Source organism: Corvus brachyrhynchos, unplaced genomic scaffold (assembly GCF_000691975.1).
Source record: "Corvus brachyrhynchos isolate BGI_N302 unplaced genomic scaffold, ASM69197v1 scaffold223, whole genome shotgun sequence".
NCBI lineage: Eukaryota > Metazoa > Chordata > Aves > Passeriformes > Corvidae > Corvus > Corvus brachyrhynchos.
In genome coordinates, this window is record NW_008237174.1 from 3,441,190 (window position 1) to 3,454,767 (window position 13,578).

The window sequence follows — 13,578 nt, forward strand, 5'->3', positions numbered from 1 at the left end:
CAGGAAAGTCGGTATTGAGAAATGGAAATGAAGCTGAACTTTTGGCATAGGGTTCATGTTGGCGGTGCATGAGTAGAAAGAAGCAAAGATGTGAGTCTTAGAAGAGTAAGAGGAAATGAAGTTTCTGGGTCCAAAATCCACAAATACTGGAGAAAGTCTGAAAAAGCAAAGGAGAGTGAGATTCCCTCTGCTCTTGGGAAAGGATTAGACTTTGAAGACAGCAGAGAAGGCAGCTGGTCAGTGAAAGTCCTGCTCTATCCTAACCAGCCCCTCTTTATAAAAGACTGTAATTTCCTCCCTTTTCACAGCAATTTGTGGAATCCAGTTTGGGGTATTTTTTATAGTTTACCATCCTGAAGGAAAATCAAAAGGCTGATGATCCCCACAAGAAAAAAGCTTCTTTTCTCCCATTGCTAGAGTTCACTGCACCTGACCAGGTTTTGCGATTCACACAGAGAACTGACATGAATCGACATGGAATGCCTTCCCATCCCTATTTGAAGGCACTGGTGAAGCACCAAAAATTGTATCGACATTTTACATGCTGCACAAATTATGGGTTCTGGTAAAGATCAAAGTTGCTTGACCTATGGAGTCTCAAGGTCAAGGCACCTCTTTCTTGCCTTGACAAGAAGAGATGACTCAGAGGTGCCATCCTGCAGGCAAAGTCCCACTAAATGCAAGTGAAAGCAATTCCTGCCATGAAGTGATTCTCAACAAGAATTTATATTCCTTACCTTGCAATTTTTCCACCAGTATTTCCTCTTCAGTTTGGCTGCACTGGTCTCAAACTGTGAGGCACCTGCTTGCAATGCATCTGCCCGGTTGTCAAGCTCCGACAGCTTCTGGTCTCTTTCCAGCACCTTATCCACGTTCATTCTAATGATGTCAACCACCTACAAAGGCACAGACGCATGTGAGACTCCTCACACAGGAAAGCTGAAGGACACCTGTCTGTTCACACCCTGAAATACCACACATCATCCTAAACTCAGCCATTTGCCATTATGATGTGTGATGGCATTACCTGGACTGTGCCTCAAAATCCCAGCCTATGGAAACACACCCAGTGAAAACAAGGTGAGCACAGCTGCACTGTGCTCAGGTGCTCTTAAAGGTAGAAAATAAAAAGACATCATGAAATACCATAGTTAGTTTTATTAAAGTTTTTGATTTCTTTTACATAGATACAAAAACCTGATGAAGATCTCTATACCACAATTTGATTGACATCACTAAGAACAAGCCATTATTTTCCTTATACTTTTAATATCTTCCTTACTTGAACTAGAGAAATTATCTTGATAAAGGCCACTCTAAAGGGAACTGTATGCATTTCCTCACCAAAGAATTTTCTCATTCTGCAGATCTTTTGGGCAAGATGACTTCTCAGCCATAATTTGAAGTCCTGCTTGAAACTGGAGGAGGAGAATGTTTTACCTGAGCAAATTCAGCCTGAAGAGTAGCAAAGTGTTCATGCCACCTTACTGCACAGCCAGTACACCACAGGTAAGGGCTGTTCATATATATATTTTATACATTGGGTAAGATGAAAATCCTCTTCCAGCAAGCCAATAACTAAATGGAAATCCTGTAGAAATTCACCTCTAACGCAAATGTCAGACAGTGTAACTACCTCAGTAATGCTGTGTCCAAGTTTTCTAGCAGTGAATGAGGCTGATGGTCTGTAAATTCTCATACTCTATAAAAAGGAATTCCATGTTATACATATTTAATAAGATTTAACTATTACCTGCAAAAATCCAGAATTATTTAAAAGATACATTATTCAAATACAGTGAGATAAAATTGGTAGTGAAAGAATCTTTAAAAGGACTGGCAGAAGGTCTCAAAAGATTTGTTCCACTTGTCTACCAAACCTAAACCAAACTGAAATGTTTTGGTCGATTCAAATTTCTTACTTGCTTTTCCAACCCAAAACCTTCCAAGCATTTAACTTCATATAAAATAATAATAATTTTTAACAGTATTAATTTCTCAGCTACTATTTAATTGAGTTTTAACATGGTACAATGATTTGTAGTGAAAATTTTAAACTATTTGAAAATGCTGAAGCAAAATACTCTACTATTTCCTACCCATTCAGTTAAATTTTTATGGTTTTTTCCCCTCCACAACTACTTACTGCATCTAACCTGGCTGCAGTGAACACTTGTTCCAGATGAGATTTCATTTTTGTCAAATAAATAAATGTTTTCCTGGGCCTTAGAAAATAAGCTCTACGACGTCTGGAGGAATCAGATGAGAAAACCCAATAGAGGTATACCTGAAATGCTATATGGGCATTAGTCTAGCATTAAAAAGATCAGTGGTTTCATGCAGACCCAAGTTGCTTCCTGCGAAGCCGGGCTGGGGAGCGGCGCTGCCCGTGGCTCTGCTGCCACCTACGGGTGACTTCCCCGCACGGCACGGAAGAAAAACAGCCGGAAAAGGTCTGGCAGAAAGGTCAAAGCCATGCTCCCAGCCCGGATCCTTCGGTATTGCAAACCAGCGTCACCCCAGTGACCGCACAGTGCTGGAAGGGCCGGTTTGCCTCCCTCGGCCATTCTTATAATTGTGATTTCCCTGTTAAAAAGGACCTGCCGACCACGTGCTATCAACTCCAAACCCGTATCAGCTGCAGCCTCTCGCTCAAATGGAAGGCAAACCCCCCACGAACCCTGAATTTCACCCACATAGTCCTCAAATCCAAGAGCTACTCATTGTCCCCTCACACTGGGCAAGAGTTCCTGCCAAACTTATGTCATCATCTTCACGAAAAGACAGATTTTCAAGTGTCCGAGTGAAAAGTGTCAGAATACAGAGTATCTTAAACACAAAGGAGGGCTTCACTATCCTCACTGATGCCATCTCTACTGATCTACTTGAAGAGCCCTATGTATCTGACAGGCATCACTCATTTGTAGATCATAAAAGGCCATTATTTTTCATCTTTTAGGGACAGTTACTTTTGCTATCACTCACATAAACAATTACAGGACCACCATGATGTAACATGTTCAGGACAAGAAGGTTATTTCATTATTCTGACCCAAGACAAAAGCTAAAATGTAACATTTCTTTCCCCACTGGAAGAAATACTCCACTAATGTCAGTAAAGTTAGTGGGATGTGAAAATCAGAGATAAAGAGAGAACGTGGTCTAGACATTTCTGCAACCAGAGGATGTTGTGAACACATCCAAGCACCAACAATGGGGAAGACCAGAAAGTCACTGTTCCAGATTTTCAGCAAAGAAAAGGTTCTCAAAAAGACAAAGCCCATTTTGACAGGTGCATTTAACTCATCTTAAGAAATTCATGTGAGTTGGATATTTTGAGGTCTTCTCTACTATCTTTAAAGCATGCCTGAAGCTTTTGAAAATAGAGGCCTTTATGCATGTAAGAACATATTTTCTAATGTGTATTTTATCAAATTGGCATTTAAGAATCACACAAGCTCTGCACACTTCACCATAGACAGTAAGCAATTAGTTACTTAAGTCTTTGGAGGGGTTTAACAATATTCTTTCCTTAATACCCAGCACACAAGTGCACACAGCAGGTGTGTAAGGACGCTACAGCTGCTACTGTCCTTCTGGTGTACTCTGGGACCGCACCCATAAGCAGTGGTGTGCTCACTACTACCATTCCCAAAACAGGTAGATGGACACTGGCATTACAGCCAAGGTGCAACAAGATTTTAAGGATCCAAGCTGGAACAGGCACATGGTCCTCCAAGATCAAGAAAAGAAGTGGGGATTTGTTAAAGATGCTGTTATGACGTCATGTGTGGGAATAAGTTGTGATGATTAATCAAAAGAGCTCTTGCTAATGAACACAGCCCTCAGCTGCTTAATTCTGATGGTTTTAATCTATCTATGAGAAGCTGATGGCCTGTCTCTGTGAAACAGTCTGCGAAATTAGCATCTAACCTTTAGGAGTGCAGGAACACACTAGAAAAGCTGCTTCCACTATGATATTTCCTCCTAACCAGACTGACTGGGAGGAATTCCTCAATTGGCACCAATGCCCACATTTAATCTGCCAAACTGTTACTGGTACAGGGATGTTTATATTCAGAATCCCTCTTGTACTGTCTGCCTCCTCACAACTGCCGTCCTTTGATAAATCTCATTTCCCAGATCCATGGCCTTCAGATGAGCAGGTGGGAACCTGGGGGAGGAAACCAACCACAGCAGCACCATTGTGGTGCACAACAGATCACTTGGAGCCACTTACCTCGTCCACCTGGGCTTGTGTCTGCTGCATCCGCTTGTTGCTGGACACACTGGTAGCAGGAGGAGGCCCTGCAGCCCCTGCAGCACTGGTGGGACCTTGGGTAGAAGCTGGAACAGACCTAGATCAAAACCAGAGAACGTAAGTGACTGAAACTATCTTTATTTGCTCGCTACCCCTTCTCTGGAACTAGTAGAAAGTACCTATCTCTTCAAAGAACTTTTCCATTGTTTCAACCCATGTTTTCCATTCCTGGATCACAACCCTACTATTCCATACCACAATCAGTTTTCACACTATTTCTTGATAGGACTTTATCAAACTCTTCCACCTCCCTTTCTGCCTTTCTAAACAGCAAACAATTCAGATTATCTACCCTAAGTTAGGCCAATGGCCAAACGGATCACAGGCCTGACTAGCAGGGCAGAGCTGATGTCCCACTAAGGAAACACATTCTGCTCTGGGTACTCTGTGTTAACACAGTAAGAGCCAGGGCCGTGACCCTGTCTTCCTTCTCAGTGTGCTGAGTAAAGCACTGCCCTGCTCCTTGGTGTTTGGACTTAACCAAGTAAAGATAAACAGAAGGAGAGGAGAAAGACATGGAGGAGGAAGTGGGGGTGAGAATTGCACACAGCATGGGGTTAGTCATCGCTGGCATTCAGCAATGCTGAACCTCCCCACTGGTGGTCACCAAATGCCCCACGAGAGCAGCTTAAGCATCTGCCACAGACCCTAGATGAGTATTTGCAGCAATGCTGTGAATAGAGCCCTGATCTTCTGCACAGTAGCTCTTAAACTTCAACACTGGCTTTCTCCAGTTTGCTCTATAACAAAGGACAAAAGAAAGTGTCCTGAAAATCCAAGAACAGAGCTGGTCTGTCTCACAGTATGAGTTTGCACAGACAAATCACCCTGCCAGCCTGAACAGGGTCCTTTAACCTTAGCCACTGATCCTTCACACCCATGCTTTAACCTGTGAAACCTCACCTTTTCTTTCAAGGGACCCTTCTCACTTATTCCCACAGGGAAATAAAACCCTTCCTGAAGCTGCAGAGGAAATCCCTAAGCATGTGAACTGAAAAATATCACAAATCCCACTCATGCATTACCAATGCCTTCCCACAGTGACAGACTGAGAGAACACAGTGTTTCTCTGTGAATCATTCCCTTCTACATCCTGGGGTCTGATTAATGCTGCTGGAATTATGGCCTCATTAATACACTGTCAAAACGCCTGGGGGCACTCAAGTTAGTTCCCCAAAGGTACCTTAAGCTGCAAAATTCAGTTTGACAGTATTGCCTGAGGGCTGAGATCCCTGTGGATAACACTGGCCCTCAGAAGCTCCCAGAGATGGAGCAGCTGTTTGCAGACCTGCAGCACTGCTGTAACTTGCACTTCACTTTTTAACTGTGGGTGAGAATGTCATTAGCAAGCTTTAGCTGAAAGAAAAGAAACTGAGCCATGCACTGCTTGGTCATCCTTTGAGGACCTCACAGCCACAACTAACAACATAGAAAAACAGATGCTGCTGCCGCCTGCAATGGAATCACTCCATCAATGGCCATGGGCCAGCATCCCAACAGGATTTATTCTGAGTTGTCACAAAGGATAAAAATCTGACTATAATGCACATCACACTCACACAACACAAAACAAGATCTCCCTGGAGCATCAACAGCTTCAAAGGGAGATCCTGGTACAACAACAGAGCCAAAATTGAAACTGTAAAATGTCTTTGCAGTTAAGGAAGTAAATAGGCATTTTCCCAATAGAGACAAGCAGAATTTTTTCTGTGGAAACACTGTGTTACTACTACAAACATTAAGAGAGTTTCTCTCTTGAGTTACACACTGTTAGAATCCCAGAGACTGCAGAAGGGGAGTATGTGAGAAGAGTTTTTCCCTGCCACATGTTTTGCTGTAAGCGTATCTTATAAATGCAGTGATGTTCTTGGTCAGAGCTACGAGAGAACTCCACAGTTTGGAGCTCTGCCATGTACCTTTCCTGCCTAGTAATTCTCATCTTTTTTTTGCACCTCCCAAGCTGTCCTTAAAATGACTTGACATACAGTAGACACTTTCAAGGTTGTTCTCTTCCAGCATTCTTGCTGCCATCTCATTTGGTTTCAGCTGCATTTTCTGGGGCTTCTCTGCTCCCTGTATAGGGGGGGAAAGGATGGGAAGAATGGGTGCTTTTACAGCTGCCCTGACCGTCCAGCAGGAGTTACTGCAACCACCAAAGAGAGATGACAATCTTTATGCTAAGGCACAGCAAGCTTGTAATTAACATACCCATCTTAATTTAATTACCTAAAATCTAATTCCAGAGTAACCAGAGCTGGGTGCTGCCTGCAGTGCAGAGCTACTCTTTCCAAACCTTTTGTCTCTGGAACTGCGCTCTCCTTACACAGAGCAGCAGCCTTGGTCACGGCCTCGACAGTCAGAGCACTGAGCTGCCCCAAGCAGAAGAACACTCACCCAAAGAGAGAGGGACAGCACAAGCTCCCAGACAGGCTCAACAAAGGCAGCCCCGAAGCTCATGGCTTTAATGCCACCAGCAGCCCTTGCAGGTTACCAAGGCAAGAGCCCTCTCCCATCATGAGGCAACACACAATATCAAAAACAAATACACAAGATACCTGCATCCCCTCCTGGCCTCCCAGGGCACTACAGAACAGGACAGAGGGGTCCCAGTGCTTCTGGCTCCGCCCTACCAGTGTGTGAGCCCTGTAGAAAGCATCCTGGCTGGGAAGAAGACAGCACCTCAGTGTGCTAATGTGGCTCCAGTCCCACAGAGCAGCCAGTAAGAGTTTGGTTTTGAACCTAAGATTTCTGGGAAAGAAGGGAACTGAAGGCCTGCATCACTTGAAAGCACAGACATTCTCTGTGGTATCATAGTGCAAAAATCCTAGAATTGAAGTCCAGCCTACATTTACATAATTCTTCCTGCATTTACATAATTCTTCCATTATTGCCTCTGTACCATGTCGTATCAGTTTATAATTTCTCAGAAGCGTTATTCAAAGAAATTTATGCAAAAATATTAGCACTATGTTGGAGAAGCCTCCTTTTGAAATACATGAAGCATCACAACTTTAAAATATAATTTTTCATGGTCTAGCATGATTTTGTGGAGCTACAAAAGAGCGAAAAATCCATATAAAAGCTCCACCACTAGGCCCCTAGCCATCAGACTTGTGTACTTTTTTTAGGAAAAGGAAAACAATTACCACTGGTGCTGAGAACCTCCATTCCCAAGAACAAGTCAAATTAATTCTGAAAGAGGAACAAAATTCTATTATTGCTGGTGAAAAAGGATATGAATCCCTAGCAAATACTCTTAAATGGAACCACTCTGTGACATCAGAGCACTGGAGTACACTCTGGGAGAGTGATGAGTACACTTACTTCGGGACAACTACACCACTTGCTTAGAGCGTCAGCAGCCAGGTCAGTCTTTATATAACATCAGTTTCATCCCCACTCCCCACAAGCCAGATTTGGATCAGTTAGCACATGAGCAACCCAACAGACTGAAAGCACTGCAGGGTCTGTGTATGCAGCCACCTTGGAAGAAACATTCAGGGACTATCTGAGTGATTCAGCAAAATGGTCTCAACTGACTCAGACATCCTCAGTTCTTCTAGTTGGGCCTGAAACTGGTAGGTCAAATTCATGACTAAGAGATTTGTCATCTTGCTTAGATGTTTTGCAAGCAACTTGCAAAAGTTAGATCTGACAGTTAAAGGGAGCTGCAACTCTTAATTGAAAGAGAATTGGAGATATCCAGTGTTACTGTTTTGCATTTCAGCACTGGCTGAAGGAACACTAAGGATGATTGTGTATCTAATATTTTGGGAAACCATCTGACACACACTTTCATTTTTGTTCATATGTGTGAGCTACACAGCAGAATTTTTTCACTTTGTCAGGCTAGGGAAGGGAGATTCATGATGCAGATTCCAGGAAGACACCAGGCCACCACTGTGACTTGGTACAGTTTACATTAGAACCTCCAAGGCTGCTTTCAGCATCTTCTTTTATCCATCCAAAGTGCTTTTTAAAGCCTCCAACTATAGGACCTAATCCCTTCAAAGTCTTTATCCTAACAACACTGCAATAAGCTAAGGAAAAGCTATTATCCCCACATATGGCTGGGAAACAGGTACAGGGAGGTTAAGTGACTTGCTCCATGGTACAGAAAGCCTGTGGCAGAGCCGCCCAGCCCTCTTCATTGTCATCCTTCTGCTCCTCTCCAACTACTGACTCAAGTCAAAGCTCACAACCTATTTCTAATAGCAGGAGTTATTTTCTACCCCTCAGACTTAAACAGTGAGAAACACAGCTAAAGCTGACAGCACAAGGAAAGTGAGAATCACATCAGACAGCTTTAGGGGGTGTCAGCTGGCAGAGCTCAGGGGAGGGGCAGTGAACGTGCAGCAATGCAGCAGATTTGACTAATGATCCCTACCAAAAATGAAATGAAGCAGGCAACTTTTTAAGAACCCCAGTCGGAGTCCTCTTTCCTCAAACCCTTTCCCTGTTGTTCAAATAAAACAAAATTGCACTGCCTCTCTTCCTACTTTTTTTTTTTAACTGTTCAGGTATCATATTCGTGTAGTACATATTTACTGTTGTAACTTATGTATATTTAAGACACTCTTTTTCCATATGGGCCCTTTCAAAAGGCACCTATCCATTTGGGTTTTGCTGTGTAAGTAGAGTCTGACAGTCTGTGATTTCAAAGGCATTTGAAAAATACACCAATTCCCTGCCCTCCCCCCTTAACTGTAAAATAAATCTGAACACTTCCATAGCTTTGTACTCTTGAGATTTAACTCTAAAACAATTATTAAAATTAGCTACAAATGCAAATTTATACACTACTTTAGTGGCTATGCATGTCAGTGAAGATTCTGGCCCAAAGAGTAACTGCAGAAACAAACCTGTCTCACGTTGTTCCCAGTGCAGAGAATCCCCCCCCTTAACTGTAAAATAAATCTGAACACTTCCATAGCTTTGTACTCTTGAGATTTAACTCTAAAACAATTATTAAAATTAGCTACAAATGCAAATTTATACACTACTTTAGTGGCTATGCATGTCAGTGAAGATTCTGGCCCAAAGAGTAACTGCAGAAACAAACCTGTCTCACGTTGTTCCCAGTGCAGAGAATGTCCATCTGTGAATTGAGATGCACTGGAAAGCTTTGAGGCACAGAGGATCTCTAAGGAAATAAAGGAGCTCTATAGCCCTGGGGGGTTGCTGTTTCGGACTTGCTTTGTCTATTCCTATGCAGTAACAGCTAAACCAATTTTTCCACTGATAGTTTGCAGAGAGGGACTTTTACTGACAATACTTTGAGTCTTCTGCATTCTGGAGGAATTTGGAGGTTTCCAGCTTACTGTTAATCAGATGCTACCACATGGGATTTTTTTTCTGCAGGAGGTCAGTTTAGCCAACACTCACAAAAAAAGCTTTCTTACCAATCAGTGTGGCTATATGAGGTTTGACACAATCCTAACAAAATCCAGTCTAATAAATAGAGCAGACTAAAATTCTGTGCTTGTCTATTCATGTGTCATCTCTCAAAGAAATATATTTTTGAACTCCTTAAGATTTGAGCCTTCCAGACTAAAGTTCTTAGCTGTACAGACTTAACAACAGCATGGGCCTACCACAGTTGTGTGTGGACAGTCATGTTTCTCTTTGTGTCCAGGAAAGAGACATTAGTTATCCATCCCAGCACCTCCTACCGAGTTATTTGGTTTTGCCATAGTGAAATGGGATAGTGTCAAATGGCAGGTCCTGTTACTCTTTGAAAACCACACACTAATTCTGTCACGAGAGGTGTAGAGAAACTTAGAGCACCCCCATAAAATTAAGTGTTCTTCAGGTTCTCATTCTTCTTACAAGTAGACAGTGATGTTCTCTGCCTGCAAAAACTCTCCAGAAAGACAACTGTGGCTAGAGACCGTGACCTCCCACTTCTGAGATAATGCTCTCAGTAGGGTAATTTGCTTTTCAGTTCAGTTGCCCACTAATTATACGTATTTCAGATTTCTAGCTCATCTTCCCCCCTCCAGTTATTAACTAGCCTATTTTAATAGGCTACATTTATCCTTGTTTTCATTCTACTAATGTCACTTTCGCAGGGGAACAAAAAAAAGCTGCTCAATGGGAGTAAAGAAAGCCATGATATCATAAAACTGGTTAGGCTGAGGAGATAATTAGCTGATTGATGGAGGAGTATCACTGCTGGGCTAGTGGACATTTGCAGACTGTGGCTGGAGGGATTTTCAGACTACAGAAAAATGTAGAAAAATTAGCCCTCTGAGGTCTCACAGAGGGAGCAGATTTAGCTCTCAACAAGAGCAAACAGGCTTCCTTCACTTACAAGGCAAGCATCACTGCTTGAACAGAGATGTTGTTCTTAACTGGTTTTTTTCGTATCTGAGCCCTTCAGTATTCAGTAAAAATGTGACTATTGACAAGTAAATGGCTACAGACTTAAACTTAGACTCATTCCATTCTATGACTATCAACTTTCAAGTTATTCCTCATGCTATTTGTAATAACTGTGTAATGAGTAATAGTGAATCGGTGGTAGAATAAAACCCCACATATAAAAGAAATTAGCATTTGAGATGTCTTCATTTTGTGAAGAAAGTTCTGCTTTGAACACAGTTCTGTTCTCAAATGTGCTTTTCATGTATTACCAACAATATTCTACATGGACTCTCCCATATTACCAAATATTTACTCTGATCACCAGCCAAAGGATAATACTCTGCATTTAATGTCCTGGGAACACATTTAATTAAATATTCCCACTAGTTTATTATGACTGCATTAACCATCTGGTGTGCTAAATATGCACACAGAGGAAAAGGAGAGGAACCCTAAGACATCATCTTTAATTTGATCAACACTTGTTAAGTTAGTAATGACCAACTGATTTATCTCTTCCAGTATCTTCTATTCAAGCCAAAATAAATGTTGCTTACAAAACCACCAACACCTGAATTCTAAATCCCGCCAGTTAGTCCAGCCAAATGATTTTTGTGACAAGCACAAGAATTTTCCAGAAAGAGTTACATTATTTCCATAATTTCCTCTAAATTACGGCCTTCACAACAACTAGTAGTGGTGACTCAGGTGGAGTTTCTGTTAGTCAGAAAAGTAACAGAAGGCAGGATTCCTCTTCCAAACTATCAACACCACAGAATTTTTTAGATCCTTCTTTCCTCTTGCTGTCATCTTTTGCAAAGTCCGTGGCTTAAGATAAAGTCAGCTCAATGCAGGGATGTTGCTTCATGTGTTAAGCTCTGCTCATGCTTTGCAGAGTAGTCCATGGATTTGCTTGAAGGACAATTAAGGGTTAGATGACTCAGGGTGTCAGCATTCACATTCTATATTCGCAAGTTAAAAACTCAGAACTACAGTATGGAAGCCAACCATCTAACATATCCTAGTCTTAAGTGGTCATTAATCCAAAAAAGCACCTGCACATACAAACCAGTTCTGCCATGCCTTTAGATCCCACTGGACTAGCCTCATCTTGACATTTAACCAGGCAAAAGTAGGGTTTAACAAAATTGTAGGGAACTAATGAGGCAGACAACCAAGCAGACAGTCGCCATTATAACCTGTAACCTATCTGACCCACTGAAAAGAGTTCAGTGTGCTACTTAAACTGCAATTAGGAACTGCACTGACCCAGACTAGACTAGCCAAGTCTCAGCTCTAACACACCGCGATGTGGGGTTTCATTTTTACACCACAGCACTTGCCTCTCCAAAAGCAGGGGCAGTGGAGAGAGTTCAAATCAGGTCACTGCGGGAAAAACTACCAGAGGGGAAGGCAGAGGTCCCTCGTTGTGAGCTGGCTGGCTCGTGGGGCAGCCCCAGGCACCTCGCTGCTGCTGGTGGTGAGACCTCTGCTCCCCTGCTGCCAACACAGCACCTGCACAGCAGCAGCGGGGACTTTGCCCTGACAAACCTCTGCATGAGACTGCCCAGATCTGAAGCTAATCTCGGACCAAACTACAGATATTGTTTCACAGCTACAAGGACTGCAAATTTATATACTTACATACAAAGCACTGAAGAAAACCCCAAACCAACTCTAAAGTAAATCTCCTTTTGAGGTAATTTCCATAGACTGACCTGTGACTTCAGCCAACTTTAGCCCCATACTGTGTGTTTTTTCTTAGAAAAGGGTTAATTCTCATTTGCTGGTATGAAACTAATTGTAATCTTTATACTACATAAGGTTTTTTTTCATTAGAGAATGGAAGCAAATACAGGTGTAAGCAATAATAAAAAACCTTTCTCTTAATATTTATATGAACATTATATTATAAAAAGAAATGTAATTTATTGTTTTCTACATTTTGGTGTTTAAATTCATAATTTGCTTAATTTGTATCAGGCTGCTTTCAGATAGAAATTAGTTTAGTAAAACATATGGAAATAATTTATGTGATATCTTCATAATAGTTAATAACTAAAATCTATCTTCAGTGCAATGTCTACACAGAAGAATACCAAAACACCGTATTGCACTAACATCAATTTTTAGAAGGACATGTTCCTAGGTAGTATTGATTGCACATTCTATTAATTCTTACAAGATTTCATAATTGGCAGGTTTCAGGCTCTTGAAATAATTTCTCTTCACTAGCTAAAAGAACACAAACTTCTTTTTTTCCTTTTTTAATTTTTTTGATGCTTTTCAACCTGTTAACCTTGAGTATCTGGGTTATGATGTGGGCTAAAGGCAATAAAACTGGCACAAAGATCAGGTCTGTGATCTAATTTTGTCTCAAAATGGTTACTATTTCAAGCCAGTTCAATATAGATTAAATCTTGTGTATGTAAATGAACACACTGTTACAAAAAAAATACCAGAATTTTCTTTTACAAAAGTTCTTTATGCTCCATTAGCCGCATATGTTCTTATGTTAATGTGGTTCATTTGAGCTGAAGTGGTCTTTAAATCCCTGAGAGCTCTTGACTTTGCAAGCTGCAATGGTAGCAACCTTTGCCACTTCAGTAACTTCAGTTACTTCAGTTCTGTCCTGCACACTGAGGTTACGCACCTGAAAAAATAACACAGACACTGACCATCACAGGAAGAGTTGCACTTTTCTCCCTAGAAAACTTTATTAAATGAATTTTAGTTTATAAATGGGAAAGTGCTTTTACTGGGCATAAGAAGACACATCCCCCCCCCAACTACAAAATGCCAACAAACCGAAGCAAAGAAGAGATTCAGCAGAGAAGTCAAATCCTGGATAACACAAAGCCTTTATTTTTCTTGCCCTAAGTTACTGAGAG

General features: G+C 41.6%; 2 protein-coding genes and 1 long non-coding RNA gene across 4 annotated transcripts in view; 2 read left to right on the forward strand and 1 right to left on the reverse strand.

Annotated features, from left to right (window-relative positions):
- Nucleotides 1–4,232, forward strand: part of LOC108445345 — a 31,007-nt gene extending 26,775 nt beyond the window's left edge. The window contains exons 2-3 of the long non-coding RNA XR_001860171.1: nt 1,368–1,509; nt 4,144–4,232. This is a non-coding gene — a long non-coding RNA (uncharacterized LOC108445345). The remainder of the gene's footprint in view (nt 1–1,367; nt 1,510–4,143) is intronic.
- LOC103612033 (vesicle-associated membrane protein 2) overlaps nt 1–13,578 on the reverse strand; it is a 51,074-nt gene that overhangs the window by 11,265 nt on the left and 26,231 nt on the right. For both annotated transcript variants that reach the window (XM_017728833.1, XM_017728834.1), the window contains exons 2-3: nt 4,241–4,358; nt 738–896 (exon numbers count right to left, since the gene is read on the reverse strand). In XM_017728833.1, the coding sequence (XP_017584322.1) occupies nt 738–896; nt 4,241–4,358 (277 nt within the window). The remainder of the gene's footprint in view (nt 1–737; nt 897–4,240; nt 4,359–13,578) is intronic.
- Nucleotides 4,292–13,578, forward strand: part of CUNH17orf50 (chromosome unknown C17orf50 homolog) — a 46,778-nt gene continuing 37,491 nt past the window's right edge. Inside the window, exon 1 of the mRNA XM_017728832.1 lies at nt 4,292–4,378. The gene's annotated coding sequence lies outside the window, so the exon portion shown is untranslated. The remainder of the gene's footprint in view (nt 4,379–13,578) is intronic.